Source organism: Struthio camelus, chromosome 5 (assembly GCF_040807025.1).
Source record: "Struthio camelus isolate bStrCam1 chromosome 5, bStrCam1.hap1, whole genome shotgun sequence".
In the NCBI taxonomy this organism is placed as follows: domain Eukaryota; kingdom Metazoa; phylum Chordata; class Aves; order Struthioniformes; family Struthionidae; genus Struthio; species Struthio camelus.
Window position 1 is genome coordinate 73,613,475 of NC_090946.1, and position 23,153 is coordinate 73,636,627.

Sequence of the window (23,153 nt, forward strand, 5' to 3'; positions counted from 1 at the left end):
GTATATAATTTGTTAACAGTCAGGATGATCACACGAATTTAATATGGTGCCAGGGTGGTGTATCCCTTTAGAAACCAGGAGACCTGAAGCTAATCAGATCTGAGCAATTATTTAATCTGACTTGGAAATGGTCAGGATTATGCTTTAAAGGATGGAAAGATAAGTGACGGAGGACAGGGACTCCTGCAGCAATTTTTGAAGCAGACAATGGATAGGTAGGCTTCCCAGGAGCAGTATCTGGGGTGGTAACGAGTCAAAGGGCCAGAAGACAGCAGAAAGAGGTCTATGTGTGGAAATGGGCTAGTGAGAGGGCCTAGGGGTGCAAGGGTAGAAGTGCTACCTAATATTCCTTATGTAATGGGTATTAAATTCAGGCACGACAGAAATCAACAGACTACAACAGCACAGGATACTTGCTATTTCGACAGCATGCAGCATATTTCTGCAGCAGGAATGGAGGGCAGCTGCCAACACCCTCTTCAGGAAGGCTCAGCACATCAGTAGCACCTGATTACACCAGCAGGCATACCCATACCCCTACGATAGGAGGGGATAGAAAAGAACGCAGTGAGACGACACTAGATTTTTCTGCATTAACCTTTTAATGCACCCAGCATTAGTGCTGGTAACGAGCAACCCCAAAGACTTCTGCTTCTGGTCCTTCTTCCTCATTTCATTCCTGCTAGCCTGGAAGCAAGCTAATGCTTGCTCCTTGACCAGGAGCAGCCCATAGCAGCAGTTTTAACTGTCGCTCCTGCCTTTTACCACTTGGAAGCAAGTAGAAGAGCTGGCAGCATGTGACTAGAAAAAGCATATCACCAGCTGCCTTCAAGGGAGAACTCAAGAGCATCTAAGATAATACAGGGAGACTTGCTTCTTATTAATTGCCTACTCCAGGATAGGTGGGCCCCCCCTAAAGAGAAAGGTCAGTGCCACAAAAAGAAAATTGGCTATTTGTCATTTGGAAAATGAACTTGCCCATGCAGCCTGCAGCATCCCTCTACACTGGGTAACAAGTTAGTTTGCAGCTGCATGTTGACGTTTTGGCACCTTCTCCTTGTTTGCTACAGTATTAGGACTCACCACTGGAAAATGGTACCCGAAGGACTCAGGCAGGTGAGAGTGGGTGGCGCTATCCTTGGCCATGCAAGCTGTGGCACAGAGAGGCTCCCATTAACCCTGCCCAGCATATATGTGACCTCAGTAGTGCTGCTGAGGGAGGTTTCCCTCCATGACGCGAGTCCTTACAGAGGATCAAGTCATAGTCCACAGGGTCTGTATCGCTAGGAGGAGTCCACAGCGTGTTTGCAGTGCATTGGCTCCACGAGTCATGTTTGTGAAGAGAACGAGAAGTAGACAGCGGTAGATTCAAATGGAGAACAAGTACAACGAACCGAGGTACCACTGACTTTGGGAACTTTTTTTAGCTTACCTTGCAACAATTTCAACTGACCTCCAAAAGACAGGCACAGAAATATTGAATTTTCAAATAATTTATTTGCATATGTCACCAAATCATAGAAAGCCAATGCACTGTCCAGCAAAAAGCATTCAATATATAAAACACATTAATTCATTATCAGTTATACTGGAATATATTACCTATATTGAACTCTTTAAGCTCCTACTAAAGCCAAAGGAAACATTTTCAGTGACTTCATTAGTAGAAGGACTGGACTTGCAACTTTTATTTGCAGGGTGTTTACAAATGGCTATATTAAAAACGCTAATAAAAGACTTCCCTTTTAATACTGTATCAAAACAATAATTAACAGAACTCCAACTCTGTTTCTGCGAAATTCATGAAATTAATGCTCCAAATCAGCAGTCATTACACTGCAAAGGACCATACAAAGCATGAAAGAGAATATTCAAAATATACCAGGCTCTATCCTCAGCTTCTGTAGACTGACATGGCTCCAGCATGACCCACGAAGCTGAACTATATACACCACCTAAGGATCTGCCCCTCTCCTGCTTTCAACACTTAAGCCAATCATGAAAAGCTGTTCTATTTTGCTCCAAAATATCCATTATACAGGGACTTGTTTAGCAGCATAACATAGTGGTTAATCTAGACTTTTCTAAAGTTTTTCTCAAGTGGCTATAAGAGACAACAGTTCACAAACATATAAGTCACGGGACATACATTTTCAGAGAAACTGAGATGCTTTCAGCCTCCGCACTGAATGTAAGCAGTAAAGATCCATTTCAGGTCTTCGCAGGTGGTACCACACAACGGACAAACCTTTTAAAACTACAGCAAGGGCGTTAACGTGCTCCTTTCACTAATGGCAGGTCTACAGCGATTTGGGAACAGTCCTTCTGTCACCACAAAAGTCATGAGCTGCACTTGGCAACGAGCCAGCTGTGGGGGGTTTTGGGAGCTGCCGGCAATGAGAGCAGAGGCTTTCCGAAGCAACTTGCCCAAACCTTGTGCCACTAATGTTCTGCGGTTTATGAAATTGCATGAGTTGGTTGTGACCAAAAGGGCTGAGCTAAACCCAAAATCAATGTCAGGTCTGCCAGCGCGGGTGCTGCCACGCTGGAGCCCTCGTCTTGGAGCCTGAATGTTGAAATCCCTCATAGCAAACGCAGTTTTCCCTCACTGTTCTTATTCTGATTTATGGCACTCTCCCTTCCCCCTTAGCAGTGCTTGTCTGTCTCTGACAGAAAAAGATTTCAGAAATAAGGCTTGATCAGCTTGATGTCAATAAAACCTTCTTGAAAGTTTACTGGAATTTTTTAGAGAAGAAGCGACACAGGGGAAGGAGATGTCAATGGAACTGTATTTTTTTTTCCCTTTATAAACCTGCAAAAACCTTTTAACAGTATACTTTAAATCACAGTATATTGATTTCTCAATCGTGCAGCTTGGACTGAGAAACAGCATTATTTTTATTCAGAGAGTGTTTGAGCAATACCACTCGGATGTCATCGATGTGTGCTGGTCATGGACCCCAGCTCAGTCCTCCCCCTCCCTCCCCCTGAAGGACGCTGCTCAGCAAGGGTGTCCTTGAGATTATTTGGCAAAAAGATTGTTTTCAGCTTTTAAGGACTGGCTTTTACTAAGGAGATTGTTAGCACCTTCTAAAGTCAAATATTGGACAGTATTTTAACAACGAGGGTTAAAATCGCTGCAGCAGCCTTGAAAGTGGAAGTGGTTAATTTGTTAAATCAAGATGCAGCATGTTGGAGAAAGGTGTGCTATATTTTAGACACAAATTATTCAGCTTCTCAGTGTCTACAGGGAAAAATAATTCCCTCTGCTGTAGGAACGAGTGGGTGAAAAGCTCTGGACTGTGTCATGTGGAATACCTGCACAGTTGATTTTCAAACATTTTCCTGTCTTACTTTCGTGATCTATGGTCTAATATTTCACTAGTCTAAAACCACCAGGTTCCTTGAGGGAATGCTGGCACCAGTCGTGTGAACCTGTTAAAACAATGTGTCACCAGAATCGGGCCTGGCTTATGTAAAAGGAAAGATCTGGCGTCAGACTGCAAAGAGCACAAGTGATAAAACAGAAAAATGGGGAGACTTTTCTTTTTTCTTTCTTTTTTTTTTTTTCCAAAAAGTAAGATTTGCCATAGGAACTGCAATTTCGTTCAAATTCATGAATCCTATTCAGAATCTGTTTACAAAGTCCAGTCAAATTTGCCCTAATTTGGGCAAAATAGAGGGAAAAAAACAGGGAGGAGATCAAGCGTAGCTTCCTCATAGGACTATTTACCCATTTATGTGAGAATTGACCTGGGAGGTCAATGATAAAATTGAACCTTCATTCCCACCTCCTGGTAGGTTATCTCAGCCCCGCGCTTTACAATATAATCCAGGGGAAAGGCGAGGCCAAAACTTCTCAAACTGGGTTTCCACATTATACAAATGATTCAAGCTATTTCAAGGAGCATTTCTTGTTGCTAGGTGCTTTATCTCCTTAATAAACATCATAACCACGGGGCTAAAAAGTCATTATTCTGGAATTTTAAACCAAGTGGAAAAAGCTCCACTGGGAGGATTTGAGGAAGATCCAGAATAACACTGCGGTGGGAGTATTTGCCAGGTAGATGGGGTTTATATCTCTTCAGCAGAGGAGGGGATTAAACCAGTGCCTCTCACATTTGGGGTGACTGTCCTGTAGGTATCGGGCGGTGAGGAACACCTCTTTCAGCCATACTAACAAGCTAGCTCATCACATCTGGCCCCCAGTGAAATGTAACATTTCAGGTAACATAAACTTCTATGTCTAATTATGGTTGCTTGCTTTTCTTTTGGTGAGAAAAAACTAAAAGCGTCATCGTTTGACCAACCAGAGGGTTCTTTCCCCCCGCTTTTAATTTGGTTCCAAAACCACCACAGCCCTTCTTGGGTGTCTATGCCCATTTCCTAGGAAACATGGTCTCACAGTAAGTTAATAAGAGTTAGTTCCTAAATCCTTAAGTCATCTATGAAAATAGGATTTAGACTCGTATATGGATCCAGTTCTTTTGACTATTGTATGCAACAACAGTTCAAGCAATTATAGCAGCTATGAGAGGTAGAAAAGTTCAAGCACTCAGGTGAATACATTCACATTAATCTGTGTTTGCAACATCAGTTCAATTACACTCTTTGGCACGGACAAAAGAAATTAAATTTTAAGAGAAAGCATTGCTGTATGAATATTCCTCGCAACAACAGAATGGAAAGATACTATTAATTATATGCCTGTGTTTAAATAAACAATACTGACTATGTATTGAGCAAATTGCAGTCTAACCTATCAGAAGCAACGGTGAAGTATTTAAGTGTTTTGAGAGAGTGCAGTTGTTGTTTTTCCCTTCTATACAAGGAGTATTTCAAAATGCTGTTTTCTGTGCAGTTGTTAGATTCAGAAATTACTGACTGGAATCTTGTCATTTCAAAAAAAAAAAGGTGGAAAAAACCGTTGGGTGTATATCTACTAAAATACAATTCAGGATAGATTTATTCTTTCTAATGGAGGACAAGAATAGAAATATACACTTTATGGGATAAGGGGAAAATTATGAACAGAAATACCTCTAAAACAATTTCGGCACTCGTGAAGCTCTTAGGAGCATTCTCTCGCTATATGCGGGTGTGGAAACTAGCCATGCAAAAACTGACTCTTTTCCCAAACTGCCTAAGCATGAGGAAAGGATATTTGTGGTCTCCAGGGCCATCTTCTGAGGGTAAAAATTCCAATGAGATAAAAATGGGCTATTTTCATCAGCAGAGGAAATAGTCTGAAACACCAATTTAGGATCTGGATACAGACAGGATTCCCATTAGTTCAAGGATGTTCACACCCAAGTGGTTGATTTACAAGCAGAGACAAAAGTTTTGTCAAAGTGCAAGTCAGACTGCAAACTGTAAATCTGACCAGTCTGCATGATGAAAATCCAAAAAGCAGTGAAAACCGATTTTAGATGCATTATGTTCGGGATGTGAGCTTTGGAGAAGGGGGATGATAAAAGCCACATTCACCCAAACGCAAGGTTTTCACGTTCTGTCTTGCACTGAACATTTTGCAAGTGACATCAGTTTTGAATATGCACATTTGATTCTGTATTTTCTAAGATCCATAACATAGACTGAAGTATGTTTAGGGGTTGCATAGGAAACCCATTTCTAGCACAAAGTCTACATGACCACACGTAGCCCTTTTGTCCTCAGGAAATACATACCAGCTTGCTACACTAAATATGCCCTTGAGTTTCTTCTCTGACTAAGAAAATTAAAAAAATTTTGAAATGAATTTTCCCATCTAGACTCTTAGTACTATGTAACTGTTTTCAGTATATCTTTTTTGCCTTTGTCGCTTTATCTTTGCTTCCACAAATAATTGACTGTCCACTGAAAACAGGCTAGCTGTTTTGAATCAGGATATTGCATTGTGTTGCAGAAGAATATGTTTTGGCAACTGAGGGGTTAACATTGTGATCAAACTATGTTCTGTTTGTCTCCTGCATGTCTATGTTTTAAATAAGTGTAAATTCATAACAGGACCTTGTCCATGACAGGGTCTCCTGTTAGGAGACCACAGGGCAGAATTCCTGAATTGGCAATATTGTTCAGAGGCAAAAATACCCTCTGGTCATGCAATAAAACTGTACAGTGCATGTTCCTATTCCCTTCAACTCTGCTTCCGTCCTGGAAACTACCCAGGGCAAATCTCCAATGTTTTGTGTAGGTGAGGGAAGGCCGTGAAGAGAAGTGCAACTCTGTTCCTAGCAGGACTGATACCAGACAACGTCAGAATGGTACCCAGAGACATCTGCAACCCCCCATTCAAAACATACTCCAGTCCTTCGGAGCTGGTGCACTGGCCAGCGCTGACCCACCCCTCTCACATCACAACTCCATCCACCTTTGGATATCATATGCGAAGTGTCACTTCACAGGTCCCAAAGCTAAGAAAAAGGCAGTGTAGAAAGTAAAGGCAACCAAACAACTACTCCGGCCCATGCTGCCCGTTAACAGAAGAGCTTATACCCGTATCACAGTTGAACAAGCGATTTGTCTCTGGCGTATGTTTGTGTATATGCTACATACACATGCATCGCCTCCCTGACACTGAATGCCTTCGTGAATGAAGTCTATGTGTTCAAGCATCCAAAACCGATTATTCCAGTGATCGTTTTTCTAAAGGACCGTAGAAGCATTGGCGCAGCAAGCATGTGTCCTTCAGTTTTTAAAGTAAATCATCAGGCTCTTATCTTTGTGCTTCCTACTGAAAGATGAAAGATGTCTCATGGATTCATGGGACAAGATGCTATGAGCTTTTTTTGCCCTCAGGAGAAAATTCTATTCCAAAAATAGCTTCAACTGTTTCTTTAAAAAAATAAAAAACTAGCATTGATTTAAAAACTCAACCAAAACTTTTTAGCTCATATTTTCCTAACGCATTGCACACTGCTGGCAGGGAATTGAAGGGGAAGTTAAACACGGATGGTGGCCAGGACACATGTAATATATTCATTATAACAGAATACTTGTGTGACAATATTTCAGTGTGCTGGAGAGCAGCATCAGTTTGCATTTGACAAAGTAAGGCGCTATGAAAACTTACTAGTCTTACTAGTAATTTACACAGGCCAAAGTAAAGACCCACTGAGTCAGGGGGAACATCATAGCATTCAAACAACTGCAACCTGCAGTCTGCACTGGTACGGCCCACAGCTTTGCTATGGGCAGCAGCAGAAGAAGCTGCACGGGCAGAGGCCACAAAGCTTTTTCCTTTGTATCATATAACAATAAAAAAATACAAACATAAATATCACCCAATATATATATAAATAATATTGCCTTTCTAACCCATTTTCAGCCTGGCATCACCAGGTTGGCCTGGGTGTCCAAGCTTTAGGGGAAGAGTCTGCAGAAATCTAAATGCAAACAAAAAAGCTCAAGCAGACTCAGACACAGCATCCTTGCACTATACTCATTTCTTCCCTCAAACCAGCCGGAGAGCTGCTCATCGCACACTCTTGCCTCCCACCTGCTCAGGGGCTTCCTTCAAAACTAGCCTTGCTTTTAAACATCACTCATTCTCCCTAGCTGGGTGCCTGCTTCGCTTCACCTGGTCAAGTGTGTGAGGCTGGGGAGGAGAAACCTTTTGCACATGGGATGCAAAGTTCAGCATATTTTATACCTTACAAGCCAACTCCAACAGCCAAGGTATTGTTACACTTGCACACGGCAAAGAGTAGACAAGAGCATCAGCTGTGGATAACTTCATCAAAAGCAGGATCCTCTTCCTCCTCATCCTCCTCATGATTAGTGACTGAGCTCTAGCTCAGATGCCTCAGAGGAGAGATGATGAAGAGACACTTGCTGTCCCCTGCCTCTCGCTTCTCCAGATCATCAGGAAAGGAGCAGAGAACTCTGGTTCCAACCCACAAATTACTTCAGCCTAAGCCTGATTTGGCACCTGCAAAAACACAGAAACATGCTCCCATGAGAGGAATTAGACATACACTGAAGTAATTTGTGGGAGGAGACATCACTGTTGACTCTGAAATTCAAAGCAAGGTTGGAAGGAGAAATAGAGTTTTCTACAGTTGGAGAAAGAGCTGAGGAAATAGGATAACTTTCAGGCCCCAAGTCTTTCTTCATGGCATGAAGGGGAAGGCCCCCTGGCAAAGCACTTGTCTGAAAGAGTCTCTCTCTTGTTAGACCAACTGCATTTTAAAAATACTCCAACAGTCCTAATCTTTGAATTTTAAGTTGGCATTAACTAGCTTGATCTCTTATTTCCTTTCACCGAGGATTTCCTCTCTCTTCCTCTGATATCAGTTCACCACTGCAAAAAAGCCACAGGTCTAAACCTTTCAAAGGAATTATATTCCCTTGTGGGGCGAAATCAATCCTGAAAAACAAGATCCCTCTACTGGCAGCCTTGACCAGCTGAGATTATAAGCAGTGTAGGTTATCAGGACCTGCTTGCTGCTTATACCCCAGGGAGGATTTTCTTCCTCAACCTATGAGAGCAATTTGGCTGTTAAATGTAATCTTGGATTTTATGCTCTAAAATGCTTGGAAATTCAGGGCCTTGTTATGCTTCCAAATTCTGATTCAACTAAACATTTAAGCAGGTACTTAACTTTAAGAGCCAAACAGTTCCCAGAAGACAATAGTAAATTTGCACAGTTGTGCTAGCTACAGGCTGGAGCTCTTGTTGAAAGCCAGAGTGCCTGTTCATCCAGTCTATCTGCATGCTGGCTTGCACAAGACCTCAACTGTGGAGCAGGCAACTGGCTCTCTAGACAGGGAAACTGAAGATGGATGCAGTAGAAGCCTGCTACCTTCTTTCCCTCTGTCCCCATTTACCAGGCAATATAGATGCACATGATTTGCACTCATGATGCAATAAATTCAGTCTCAACTCAAGCAGCCCCAGAAATCTTCTTGCACCTAAACTTGGCTGTTTGCTTACGTTTCCTGCTAAATCACGGACCGTCGAGTATCTTGAACCTGGGGATAACTGACTGTATTCTAGTACAGCATTCATTCTCTGCCATGCAAATCCCATGCTCATCTGAGTGATTCTTATTGGATGCCCTTCTCATCACAGCCATCCACTTTTTTCATTGAACCACTGGTCAAAAAAGCCCAAAAGCGACAACAGTCGCTAGTGAGCTTTGTGAAAATTACAGTTCTCCATTTTCACATCAAAAAACGATTAGCCCCGGTACTCCTGCCCATGAGTGGGGAGAACAGGCCTATTCAGGACGGAATCACCTATGCAAATGCTTACAATAATTTTGCATACCTTCTGTGACATGAATATCACACATAAATTCTAATACTCGAAATTGGATAGTATATAGTAATAGGCACCAAGTTATATAGTATTAATGCTTGCACATTCATATATCTGTTCAACTTAATCTCTTACTATGCAAGCTTCAGCAATTGCTAGCTACACTACATTTTAGGAAGTCATAATAAATGTTGATCATGCAAAAATCTAAGAAACAAAAACACAAATATTCTCCACCATCCCTCCAAATGTTACACAGCTTTTTACAGACACTTTAATAATATAGTGGTTTCATGACATTCACTACAACTATCTAATAGTAAGAATAAAGTCTAAACTCAAAAGTAACTCAAAATTAGAGCAAGAGCAAAAGGTTTGTCAGCACTGTGTCCACACACACAGCAAAAGCAGAGACAGCAAAAGCCCCATCTGTACCTGGACCAGAGCACAGAATCGTTTAGGTTGGAAGGGACCTCTGCAGATCATCTAGTCCAACCTCCCTGCTCAGTTACCTAGAATAACGTGAGAATAGGGTCAGTGTTGCTGGCAAAAGGAGGGAGAGGGAGAGAGAAGGGACTGGACACAGCCCCAGTTACAGTGGGGTTGCAGTATAGTTTGAGAAAATAGTCTAGATGCTGTAGCCTCGTCTTGCTAGCACAGTCCTCAAAAGTGGTGGTCACTTCCCCCAAAGGTCAGCGATAGCAAGGGGGAACTGCTTGCAACAGCTGGCTACAGCTAGTGCTGCTCCCTGCATGTGTAGGACAGAGTTTGCTGCATTAACAGCACATGGGGCAGTTCATTGTCTATGTCCTAACAAAAATATATCTGTCAAGAATTTCTCATTAAGGAACCGAGTAGTTCCCAAATATATATCTTTTCTGGAAAGAAAAGATCTCACTCACTCAATTCTCTAACTCACCTTCAGCTCACACTACTGAAAAACCTAGATCCTGCCCTGTAAATTTGCTTACACTTCAGATCATGCCACTTTTCTCATCTTGCAAAGAGGTTCGTGAAGAGGATCTTCCTAGCAACAGCTCCTTCTCATGGATCAGGCTATCTAGCAGGTCCTCCTGTCTGTAGTTGTGATAAACCTTCAGGAAAGCCAGAATGGTAATTCCCAGCCAAGTCAGCCAGGCAGCCCAGAGACCAAACTGGAGAAGAAAAGAAATGGTAAAGAGGTCAGTACTGTTTTGTAAGTTGAAGTCAACCGTCCAGATGAAGACCAGAATCTCAGCTCAGCTGAAACCCATAGAGTCATCCCAGCTTCCACCCAGTAAGGTCCTGGCCCCACAGTTTCTCAATCCTGTCAAGTTATTCCTAGCTTAAAGGGAAATCCCTTTATTTACTAGAAAAAAATAAAGCAAAAAGTACTAAAGACAATAAGAAAAATTTCTATATAAACCACAGGCAGCTGCTGACCTTCCCATATCTGGCATTCTGGCCATCCCAAAGTTCTTGGGATTGTTTCAGTTTAGTTTAGTTACTTTGGAATAGCAATATAGTTTAAGACACTTTCAAAAGCTTCCTTCCTAGATTCTTTGGGCCTTGCCACTCCCCCTCTGCAAGAGCATAAATTTTAAGGCACTTCTATTCAAAAATATTGTTGAGAAAATCTTATCAATAAACTTGTTGCATTCCAGGGTAACTAGTTCACATTAGGGTGATCCAAGAGCAAGAGAAACCTATTCCAGTGCATCCAAATGCCTGGTGGCTGTTTTATAAGCGGTATGCAAGAGCTTGGCTTAAATCCCCGTATCTCCAAAAACTCCTGTCACCAACTGAGCAATCTCTCTTCTTCAGCTTCATAGAAATAATTATAATTTATTGGTTCAGGTACTTGAATGTGGGCCTCCCATGTCTCAGAGGAGGTTTATTTGTAATAACGTTTTTCTAGCAGAAATTCCACTTTAGTTCTGTTAGGCCTTTAGCAAAGAAACACTAATCGAATCCCTGTATTTCGGTTTGACATACTGCACTTTTTATTAAAAAAATAAAAACAATTTAAACACTGGCAGACAGTAACACAGCTGTTTACTCTAATAGCCAATTTAGATAACCAGCGACACTGTTCTTAAAAGGAGTTTATGTTCCTACACGTCTTATGCACTTTAGCAAGTCTCCTAAGTACTTCTGCCCATGCTTACAGCTATCTTAGTTCACCAGTAAAAGTATTTCTGAGTTATTCTACAAATCCTGTGAATAAAAAGATATTCATTTGGCTTTATACGACACAATATAGAGAACTGGAAGTCTTGCATTCATTTGTTAAGTGCTACTTCATTAATTGTTATCTTAAAAACCTTTGGATATATAATATTGCTGTTCTTCTTGGCGTATTTGGTATGAAATAATTTGAATAGATTTAGTTAAATTTAGTGAAATTTCCAGAGTCATTCTGATGTGTTGGAAACATCTGAATGGAGCAAAGCAGAGAGAGATGGGATCTGTGTGCATGTGTTCGTGTTTGTGTGTGCTTGTACATGCATACATGCACACACCGATGTCTAAAGGTATAATAAACCTGCCTGTTTTTATCCTTCCAGATTTTATCCAGAGCCCATCTCTGTAATTCTTAAATTGTCAGCAATCTTGATATCTCCACTCAGAGCACTGCTAGCAAGTGAAGTCTACTGTAGGAAAGCATTGCACTCACAAGGAAATAAGTTTGCTTTCTCCAGAAAGTCTAGTCTATTTTGGGGTTTGTCATTCTACTCAATTCAGAGAAATGCATTTGCATTCCACAGACAAACCTATCCTCCTGCTGTCATTTAGCTCTGCTTACCACATCCCAGATACTAGAAGACAAAGTTGCAGGATTTGTTCCCTGCTCGGTTCTCTTCTCTAATAATCTCCCTCAGGGTTCCCTTTGCCACCGCCAGGTTCAGCTCCTGCAGCTGAACGGTGTTTCCTTGGAGCTGTTATGCTCCCAGGCTCCTCATATGTGAGTGTTTGCAGAGGTTACAGGAGCACAGGCTGCACCTTGCAGGCTAGCAGCAGCCAGGTCTGGAGGGACATGGATTAGAAGGAGGACCCTGATCCAGCAGCTTGGGCTGACCCTTCTGCACTGTGCTGTGGTTAGCTGTCCTCCAGTGGCAGTACTACATGTGCAGACCTTGACCTTTTAAGCATGGTTCCCTGTTGGAGAAATGCCTTCTCTTGCATATAGATTATCCACAATCCACCCTGATACCGTCGCTGGGATATTTAGTTCCCATGAGCTCAAAGCTATGCCGGGTAAACAGGTTCACTTCTGTTACCCTCACGCTAGCTGGCAGATTAAGAGCAAGATACAGCTCCTGGCAAAATTTACTAAAATATAGCCTAGGCATGGGCTAGCATGATACAAAGGGGTCACTTTTATGACATATCTCTGCCCTACAGATAGATATTTCTGAGCTGGGTCTGCAGATGCCAGCGCTGGCAGTGAAGACACAAAGGTAGCTTTTATCCAAGAGGCACAGTTGCCTTCAAGTAGTGCCCCAGGCAAGCTAATGCACCTTCCCATGAGAAACGACTTGAGAAGCATTTATATGGGTACAGCCCTGCATGAATGAGACTGTTCTGCTTGCAGAACTGTGTCAGTATATGCTCATGTGCTTAAGTCTTAAAAGGACAGTGGGAATGTTCATTGGCTTCGAGCACCGACAGAGCTGACATATTCAATAAAATGGTCTGACAGCCTTAGGAATCTAACTCACAAAGATGCACCAGAAAAAAGCCCTATCTAAATGACAATAATTTTTCATTATTTTCATTGGACCTATATTTATATGGGTTCAAGGGAGCTCAGACAAACTCACGGAAGAGAAAGCTAGATGGACCTATGGTCTGACGAAATTCAGCCATTCTGTTTTTTTTTTCCCCAACAGCAAGGAAGGGCTCCAAGACAGTAGAGTGCTGAGGCCTTTGTAGAGCTTAGCCTTTGCAGAAATAATAACTTTTCCTGGTGAGTAATAAGATCAGTGGTAGAGTCAGGTTTTGACAGGTTCACATTTGAAACTATCTATTTTGAACTTAAAATACAAATGTGTCGATCAGTGTCATCCTGATTCAGTACTTAGAAGTCAGCGTAAACATTCACATTGATTTTAGAGGATTCACATTGATTTTAGAGATGCTCTTACGATCTGAGATCAATGAGCAAATGGTAAATGAACTGGAATAGAACCATGACCTAGTCTGACCTACCTGTGCAATAGCAAACTGGTCATAGAAAGCAGAGTTTTCTAAGTTCAGTTCAAGATCTATATCCTGTAATTCTTCACAGCTACCCAAAGAAGGCATTTGGAGGGAAAAAAAGAAAATTATTTCAGAGATTCCAAACAGACAAATCAAGTGTAAAATGAAGCAAGATCTTAAATGTGTTTTACAGTCATAAGGACATATTCTATCAAAAATATTTAAGTTTTTGCAGTAACTAGGTGGCTCATCAATTTTGTCTAAAAGTAAGCTAAAAGAGGCATACGATTACTTAAAAAAAACACATGTAATTATGTTAGTGATAACACCAATCTTCCATAAAGCGATATTGTTAAAGTTATTATGAAAACAATTTTCCTAAAACCTTCTTCTTCCACTCCCCCAGAGCCTCCCACAAACACATATCCGGCATCACCCCAGCTTGGTCACTTCACCCCTCCATGAAACAAAGTGTATGAGCCTCCATTACCTTTTGACATCATCAGGAAAAGCCTCAGAAGAAGGGGGTATGCGGGTGTGTTTGTTTCGGATGCTCCCGCAAGGAGATGATACTCTGATGATGAGATAGAGGCTGCCTACAGATTTTACAAATAACTTGGACTTTTACTGGTGTTGTGAAAAATATCCCAGGATTTTGAGGTTGACTTTCTGTAGCCTCTTCTCTGTCCTTTTCAGTGCTGTCGGTCATCTTGGATTCTTATCCGAATATTCGATTAGGCGTTTTTTTGTAATTGAGATACAATTTTTAACCGAATATTCGAATAATTCGATTAATCGTTGCAGCCCTAAACAGAACATTTACTATGGCATTTTACAACATATGACAATGTGCAACATAAATGTATGCTTTAAGTAGTACTATTATTCAATATCATATGACATAAAATGTCACCTTTTCCTCTATTTTCATCAGAAAACGATAGAAAAAAATCTATCTCAACCTATCATCTGGTTCCTACACTAAGCATAAACATTGTGGAATACAGTAGACCATTTTAGTACCTGCACGTTTTGTTCACTGTAATAAAGTACCGACCAGATGTACGTTGCACTCAAAGTACTTTCCATTCTGAGGCTCTTGGGGTGTCCACAGCACCGCTATGAGGCCAGCATCTTTGTACCCATTTTTGGACAATGGCACATGGTGGCACAGGGAGGAGGAGTGACTTGCCTAGTGTCACACAGTAGGTCAGTGGCAGAGCCAGAAGAGCAAGCCAGAAGCTTCCCAGTCTTCTGCCTGTTCACAAGCCCACACTCCCTCCCTTGATAGAGCACTTCCAAACTTAGCTCTTCATTGGAAATGAAAAATTTTATGCTAATTTTTTTTTGTGTTTTTGCATATGCTGAGGACTCCTAAAGAGGCCATGAAACACCACAGAAACAATCAGCAGCGCTTTGCTTTTGGGGAAACTAAAAGTAAAAAAGTTTCGCTGTTTTGATTCCAGACAAAAAAAGTCCAGATCTCCACGCTACAGATGCCTTCTTCCCCTTGCTCACCTTGCATGTAATAACCACAGTTTGTAGCAACACTGTTCATTTGTGCATATCTCAAAAAAGAAAGAAAGGAAGGAAGGAAGGAAGGAAGAAAACATTCTTCAATACTAACCTATTTGGCATGCTCCCTTTTTCGGTAATTGCATCACACCACATGTTAAATCCTACACTCACTATAGTGCTAGCAATAAATGTGATAAACACCACAAAGGCGCTGATCAGCAGATTCAGGAAGGCATAAAAGAAAGAGCTGCAATAAAAGGGAAGAAAAATGTAACTCATAAACAGCTGAAACCCAGCATCAGCAATCTTTCTAAGCAGCATACCCTGGGCACAGTCAAAGATACTAGCTTCCATTTGAAACACATCTGCTTTAATTAAAAACACCTAACACCACTGAAAAACTGTGGATTATGATTTTAAGTCACATTATCCTCATTTGTAAGGTCTTTTGCTTTTTATTTTTATTTTTTACCATAAGAGGATGGTGCTTTAAATCACAAATACTAAGCAGTGATTGTTCATACGCGGCATGGCTTTCATTAGATGTAATGATGAAAATCACCATTGTTAAAATAAATGTCATTAGCTCAAATTATATAGTAACTGGAGCTAAAATTATTTCATGAGTAAAGTGATAATTGGGACAAAGATTGCCAGGAGAAGGAAACTAAAAATAAAACAACACAGTACTGATAGCTATAATCATTTTAAGCAATGTAAGTCGTGGCACTGGCATCGTAGGACACGAATTTCAGTTTTATGGGCAATTTGCAGAGCAGGCCAGCTTCTCCTGGGATATCTCTGGCTTCAATGTCAATATGTTATTTTCTGCCAGCTGCATGTCAATTTACATCAACCCAGTTAATCTGTACTCCCAGGGCCAGCCCCAGGCACGTGGTTTGTACAGGGGGTGCAATGCTTATGATGGTCCCATAAGGCCAAGCAATTGTCCACTCATTCTCCAGCCTTGCAAATACCTGAGAGCCTTTAATCCATCCGGAAGGATGAACTGAGGTTCACTGAAAGATGAACTGTTAGCTGCTTAACTCTATCCCATAACTCTTGTAAATTAAAACGTTCCAAACCTTTCTTCATTCATCTGATCAAACTCTTCGCTACTCAAAACTGCTCTAAGTAGCACTTGAAAATTTTCATAGTCTAAAAATCAGACATCTACTCTGTACTGGAGAAAAACTGGCAACCTCAGGAGGTAGATCATCCTATAGTTAGATTGTAAAGGCAAATGCAACAAATTGCCCATCGGTGCCCCTCTCATTATGCTGAGGTTAGGAGGAGTTTCCCCACTCCAGAGATCAAAAACCACAATCATTTCTTTTCCCTGGTGGCTCATTAAACGAAAAGCTTAGAGGCTTTTTGAGTAAAGGACCAAGTCCTGGGAAGGTTCTGGGTTGGACAATCCTAATTTCTACAGTTGCTATACATGGTTCAGACATTTGTGACCTCAGGAGGACATCTATGAAATGAGATAGGAAACATTTGCCACCTGCGTTAGGGTGCTTGCTCTTGGGTCAATGTGTCTGCAGAGGGGAACGTCCAGGTTCCCTCCAAAGGGCTAGTCATCCCATACCAACACTGATATAGAGAAAGTGAAATAAATCACCTTCCGGAAGTGCCTTTACAGATTAACGTGGGAGCTGCATCCAGGGACATCTGGCTTCTAGATGAATGCTGAGATGAATCCTGCTCTTGCCCTTCAGTTTCACTGAACTTTGACTAGATCATCAGCTTGCTACTGCAGAGTGCTAGGGCCACCAATTCCCATACAGCAGAGGGAGCTAGTATGAGTACACCACAGTTTTGCATGTTCACTGACCCTGCACTGATTTCACACCTAACCTAGGTTTCTTTCCAAGTGTTGCTAAAGCCATGTCCACTGTAAGCACCTTATCACAGTATTCTGGCCTAAGAGCTAGAAAACGCTTTAGCTGCCCACTGAATAATAAAAAAAGGTGTTAACATTGGAACTAATAACAGCTCTAGAAAAGGGATGGTTCCCAGGGCTAATTAGTGCACCATCATGAGACCTCCAGGCCTCACTCTAGTTCCTACCCTGGAGCAAAGGACAGGCACTAAAATCTAGAATTTGATCTTCCACTGATGAAGCAGAGCTCAATGTTGCACTTGATCTGTACCAAATGTCGCATTTCGCCTGCACCAAACATAAATAACGGTGGAGCTTCCTTGGGCCAGGCCATGCTGTCAGAAAGCCAGTGGCTGATCTAGCTCTCTGCCTCACCTATTTTTGTATTTATAACAGAATTTACACCTACACATTCACGATTTAGTGGATGCCTTGTAATGATAAATGTGCTCAGCACTTTGCAGTCCTAGTAGTAAAGTGTCAGAGCTGGATCTCTACCTTGCATCTGAGTTGGATGGTCCTAGGCCCAGAGCACACCTGATAGCCCGCACTTGCCATTTCTACTCCTGCAGGCAACACAAGCTCAGTCTGAGTTCAAGCTGCTGATGTATCCCAACTGCCCTTGAGGCAGGTGATGCTGAAACCCTTCTAAGGAGGATCGATGACACTCTTAACTATCTGACAGCAAACCTTCAAAGTCATTGCACCTGAAGACTACCCATGTTGCTAGGATGCATGGGGTGCCCCCCTCTGATTGTCCTGGGCTGGTTCACCCAAAAGCTGGCCCAGTCCTGTGGCCAGGTAATGCAGACACAAAAATTCCCACCCCAGGGGAGTCAATGGCAGAACTTGCTCAATGGGATCAGCAGTGCTATTCTCCTGGTTTGTCTTCACTCGCCTCTGATCAATAATGGCATTTAACATTAGCGATGAGGAACACACATTTGTCTATCCATCCAAACAGATAGCCCTGCTTTCATGCCCTTTTGAAGTGTTAATAGATGATTGCTGAAAATCAGGACAGCATGGCTGCCTTGCTTTTCAAGTACATAGCGGCAGATCTGGGTACAGGGCAGACTGTCCCTCTTGCTAGGAAATTATGGGGTTTTAGTAGATTCTATGTTGTCCTGTTTTCACTCTTCTGTGATTGTCAAGGTTACGAATAGGCCACCAGAGAGCTGAGCGTAGAGAATAACTCTCCTGAGCTGTTACCTGGATCACTAGGCCTCTCAGCTACTCTTACTTGGGTTTTATGCATCTTGGCGTGTCTGAGAAAGGTAACCGACTGTCAGCGCAGCCCTACTCTTGTTGCACAGAGCTTTCAGCTTGGTACTCTTGTCATAACCAAGTAATACTCATCATTCACAGTGGTTGCCATGTCTACCACAAGAGTAGGATAAAAAGAGGGGGAGGACCACCAATTGCTCCTTTCTTCCCCCCCTCCCCCATGCAACTGTGTAGCTTCAAGGTTTTTCATACTGATCAACATCATCCAGCATACAGTTGGGGAAGGTCTGTGTCCTTCTGCAGGGATGTGTTGCGGCATGGGAGCACCATGACCAGGGGACACCTGGGAGTCCTAGCCTTGACATTGCCCCATGGCAGGTAGCACCCACTGTGCCCATCACAACTGGCTGCCTGAGCCGGCCGGATGCTCCTCCCAGGCCAGCCAAGGGCAGCGGGTACACAGCAGTTAATCTGGTCCCCAACCCCAAATGACCACATGGGAGCATCCTCACCTCCCAAGTGGGCTGTGAGTGACAGCTCGGGGGGTGAGTGTATGTGGACAGACACAGGCAAGGCACCACCTCACCCTAAACCCCTCTCTGGGGGGCGGGAGGGTCCGGATAGTGCCAAGCCCAAACAAAATCTGGGGCAGCAGAGGGGGAAAGGCTTCCAGACCCCAGCTCACTTCTACTTCCCCAGGCTGCTCCTCCCTGGCCCCAATCTACAGAGGGAGTGGCCAGCCCCCTGCCTTCCCCGGGGGTACTTACTCCTCGTGCCCTTTGCAGAGGAAGAAGAGGGTCCGCCAGGCCTGCACTGTGGCCAGCAGCAGGGAGAGGAGCCCGGTGAAGATGCTGAAGCGGCAAGCAGCCTCAGGCCCCCACTCCTGCACGGTGAAGCGCTGCCTTTCCACTGTCAGGTTGGCGTTGAGCCACATGCCCTCGGTGAAGAGTAAGCACCGGCCGTGGAAGTCGTTGCCATTCTCGGACAGCGGCACCACCACAATGAAGCTGAAGAGGAAGGCCAGGAAGTAGCAGATGCACTGGGCAAAGAGGAAATTGCTGAGCGCCATGTCCGTGGCTCTGCGCAGGCAGAGGGAGGGAGGGAGGGATGGAGGAGGGGGGGAAGGATGGAGGGATGAAGGGAGGGAGGGAGGCTGCAGCAGTGGGGGGTGGGGAAGGAGGATGCGCAGTGCAATGCAATGCGATGCAATGCAATGTAATGTGATGCACTGAGATGTGACACAATGCGTCCTCTGGGCACAGCTGCTGCCTTTTCCCCAGACAAAGCTGACTCCTCCACCTAAATACTGATGGCTGCCAGGGTTGGGGGTGAAGGGAGAGGAAGGGCTGTTGCAGAGATCTCTTTTCTTTGGTAAAATCTGACTGCTGGTATGCCCCAGCACCCAAGGGGTTAAATAAATCAGTGCAACCGCAGCAGAGCTGAGTACTGCCTCACTGGGGTTTGCTCCTAATTACATAGGGCACTGGTGTCACTTGTGTTGGTGCCTGTGACCACCCCCCCCCCCCCAGAAAAAAAAAAAAACCTCATACAGGCCACTGGATCCCAGCAGGTTTTGGCCCCTTTTTCTAAAAATGTAACTAAAATACTCCTGGGAGACTTTGCAGATGTCAAGTATCCATGACTGTACTCCTGCCCCAAAAGATGTCTGGAACTCCCAGAGCACAGAGTCTGCTGGGGTGCAGTGTCTTGGTGTCCCTTGGGTCCCATGTCTTTTTCCCTCAAAAGCACAGCAGGAGCCGTGAGCTCCATCTCCAACACCAGATCCCAGCATCACCTTTTGGGGCATGGGCCTTCTGCTGCAGCTACCCTTCAAACCAAGCTTGTGGTCACCAACGCAAATAGTGGCAATAAGCGATAGGGTGCATAGGAACCCCAGGGCCTGCAGACCCAGTGATTTTGTACCTAACCCAGCTGGTCCATCCCACTTACAAGATATGTCAAGCGCCAGCAAGGGCTCACCAGGACTGGGGCAACTTGTTGAGCCTCGGTACCAGTGAGGGGCTGCTCAGGACTTGAATCAGCTGCGTTGTCTCCAGGCTGGCAGATGAAGTAAGTGTGAGATGAAGGAAAATAACCTCGAGAAAGATCAGGATCGAGACTGGGTTGACTCCCTTTCGCTGTGTTTGCACCAGCATGCCCAGGGCTCAATGATTTAGACAGTGCAATCAAACAGGTGAGGCACCAAAATATGGTAGGTGACCAATGCACACTTGGGCTAGAAGATGTGATGTGCTGGATGCCAGAGAGGGACCTTCCCTTGCCAACTCCAAACCAGCATCAGGGACAGCCCCAGCTTGGCAGGGCTGCCGGCAGTGCCACCTCCCCAGGAAACTTGAAGCTCACTGACTGACTCCCCTGCCACAGCTCAGGCTGGGCAATGAGCTGAAAAAGGACCAGCTCCAGCTCTGGGAACAGCAACTGGCACACAACAGCAACACAGTGCCCAGTGGGGATAGGCATTGCTTGCTTGATTCCCGGGGTGGGCATCTACTATGCTCTGCAGTGCCACAACCAATTCCCTGCCCCACACCGCTCTTGGAAAGACACTGTGGTCTCCCCTCAGCTTTAGTGCCCAAACCTGCATGGCCAGGATGCAAGAAAGCAAAACACAGACAGAGGGGTGTGAATTGTACTCACCCACTTGTAGTAATTTCTTATGAATTCTCAGCCTGCTCCTTTGGCACAGGAATCCAAACTCAGCTCACCCCACATTAGAGTTTCTTCTCAATCTCGGTTTCATTTTTCTATTTCAACTTGATTCCTCCTTCCAAGACAAAACACCACAATTCATTTCCAGTACCAGGTAAAGTCATTTCCTAATCAGATCCAGTCTGAGCTCCGCTGCAGGTCTCACATCACTTCCTAATCCCAGGTCTGTTTCTGCTCATTTGAGGCAGTGTAACATTTCCCAGGTAGTGTTTAGAGGGACTGGCACCCTGACTATACTGCACATAGGATTTCAGGCTTCTTTTCCATTGGGCATCAAAACAACTATTTCCCTATGCTATTAAGAGGCTACAGATACAATCCTGAGGCAGTTGCTGGGTGGCTTCTCACTGAGGCTATTATTTCAACTTCCTCTTAAATCATTTCCAATCAGTATTATCTTGAAATCTCACTCAATCTGTACAGGGAAAATACTTTTTTTGTGCAGAATCTGCTTCTTGAATAAAAACTTTCTTCAGTACACCTCTGTCTGATGAAATGTGTCAGGACATTTTTTCTGATCCTTACCCAACTCTGATCATCAAAGACTGTATTTCAATTTTGCAGGATGAGTTATAGAGCACTGGCCTGACCCTTTAGAAATAGACACGCATCCTAATAGAAAAGAGTTCACTGATGTTTCAGAGTCTAGTAGTAAGGAGGAAAGATTATTGCTCTTAACTTTACTTCCAAGCAAAGCCAGCTTCCCAAGGGGTTTTGTCCTTCATCTGGAAGGAAATCAGACCTGGACTGAGCTGGAAAATTCTTTTCTTTGAAACCTGACACACCAGATTTGCCAGATAATAGTTTCTGAAGTTAACTTAGGAGGTCAACACAAACATAAAAGCTGAGTTGTTGCTTAAAGCACAGCCCACACAAGGGGCCTGCAGATGCCCAGGGCTCTTTGCCTGGGGCAAGCCCAGTGCTCATATCTTAGCAGCAGCAACTACCGGGCTCTGCTGCAGGAGAGCAACTGCAGAGCTGGAAAGTGAGGGCTACTCGTAGTGTATGTAGAGTTGCCTATCCTCATGAGCAAGCTCAAAGCAGCATTTATCTGAGAGTTTCAGAAAATACAGTTAGGCATTTCTGAATGTTTACAGACATGTAAAACATAGCAGCGCTCAGGTGACTGTCAGTCACTGATGTGCAGTTCTTGGTTGGATGAAGAGACCACGCATGAATGCACAGAAGGACAGGGTCCAAACCTGTCAGCTGTGACCTGTTTCGCAGCTGACCAAATTTCACTTACTCTTCTTTCATGTAAATCCTAATAAACATCATACTAGGTAGGAACTGAGACTGTCTTAAACACTGAGCTGTTTTACTGGAATAGATTGATGATGCTTAAGAAATCTTAAATAGGCTTGGTCTCCTTAAAATGGCACAGCTGGGGTAGAGGAGATATGACAGAGATCTATAAAACCAAGACAAGGTCTTGATAAAGCCAGTTCAAATTAAGACAATTCATTCTTCCTCATACCACAGGGAATAGAGGACATATATAAACAGAACAGGGAGAAATTTTAAAATAAAGAGATTAACATCTTTCACATAGCACATCATTAATCCGTGGCACTCAACACAGGACACTATAGAGCCTCAAAATAAATACCAGTTCAAAAAAAGATGAGACAAATTAATAGGAAAAAAGCCCATCAAGGGCTACAGGACACACAGCTGGGCAAGTAACCCTCAGCTCAGGAAGGCCCTAAACAGCAGATTACTGGGAGCACACGGGCACAGAATTACCACCCTGCATTTGCCAGAGTCCTCCTCCATTTGTCACTAAACCAAGTGACCATTACTGGCTGCCATTGGAGACAGTATCCCAGGCGAGAGAGTCCTGTAATCTGATGCCCCATGGACATTCCACGTTCTCATTACAAGGGCTGACGTTACTAGGTCTCCTTTTCAGCTTTGCCATCCAATGAGAGCGTGCTATCCCTCCAAAGTGTCCCCCTTCTGTGGACGTGTATCACCTGAGGCTTTTGGCCGGGGTTACCCGTGGGGCATCTGTAAGGCCAGCATCCCCACCAGCAAGCAGCAGCACCTTGGACATGATGTCCCAGACCTCCAGCCTGCAGCTTGGAGGGGACATCCCAACTCCAGGGCTTTCTGAAGAGGGCCTGAACTCCATCTCCTGCAGGCAATATGCCCCGAGGGGACCCTGTGCTGATGTGCGATGGGAGACAGGTTGTTTGCTGTTACAGAGAGCAATATCCAAAGACCAAAAATTCTATTTGTGTGAAAAAAAGTCACAAAAACAAAGCAAACTGTGAGACCAGTTGCTATCGCCGCCTCACTGTTAAGCTGAAAAGCAACACAAATATACCAAGATCAGATGTACCAGATTTG

General features: G+C 43.6%; 1 protein-coding gene across 3 annotated transcripts; it reads right to left on the bottom strand.

Moving 5' to 3' along the window:
• Positions 1-4,303: 4,303 nt before the first annotated feature.
• TMEM179 (transmembrane protein 179) lies at positions 4,304-20,987 on the bottom strand. 3 transcript variants are annotated; one of them, XM_068947232.1, is made up of 6 exons: positions 20,730-20,987; positions 20,022-20,129; positions 18,839-19,150; positions 15,072-15,209; positions 13,454-13,532; positions 4,304-10,416 (listed from the first exon to the last, which is right to left on the bottom strand). In XM_068947232.1, the coding sequence occupies exons 3-6, from the start codon at positions 19,138-19,140 to the stop codon at positions 10,237-10,239; spliced, it is 699 nt and encodes a 232-aa protein (XP_068803333.1). In that variant the 5' UTR covers positions 19,141-19,150; positions 20,022-20,129; positions 20,730-20,987; the 3' UTR covers positions 4,304-10,236. The 3 variants fall into 3 exon arrangements, with proteins under 3 accessions (XP_068803333.1, XP_009673850.1, XP_068803334.1); XM_068947233.1 differs by lacking the exons at positions 20,022-20,129; positions 20,730-20,987 and having other exon boundaries at positions 9,687-9,774; positions 10,234-10,416; positions 18,839-19,197; XM_009675555.2 differs by lacking the exons at positions 20,022-20,129; positions 20,730-20,987 and having other exon boundaries at positions 9,148-10,416; positions 18,839-19,200.
• Between the last annotated feature and the right edge of the window lie 2,166 nt (positions 20,988-23,153).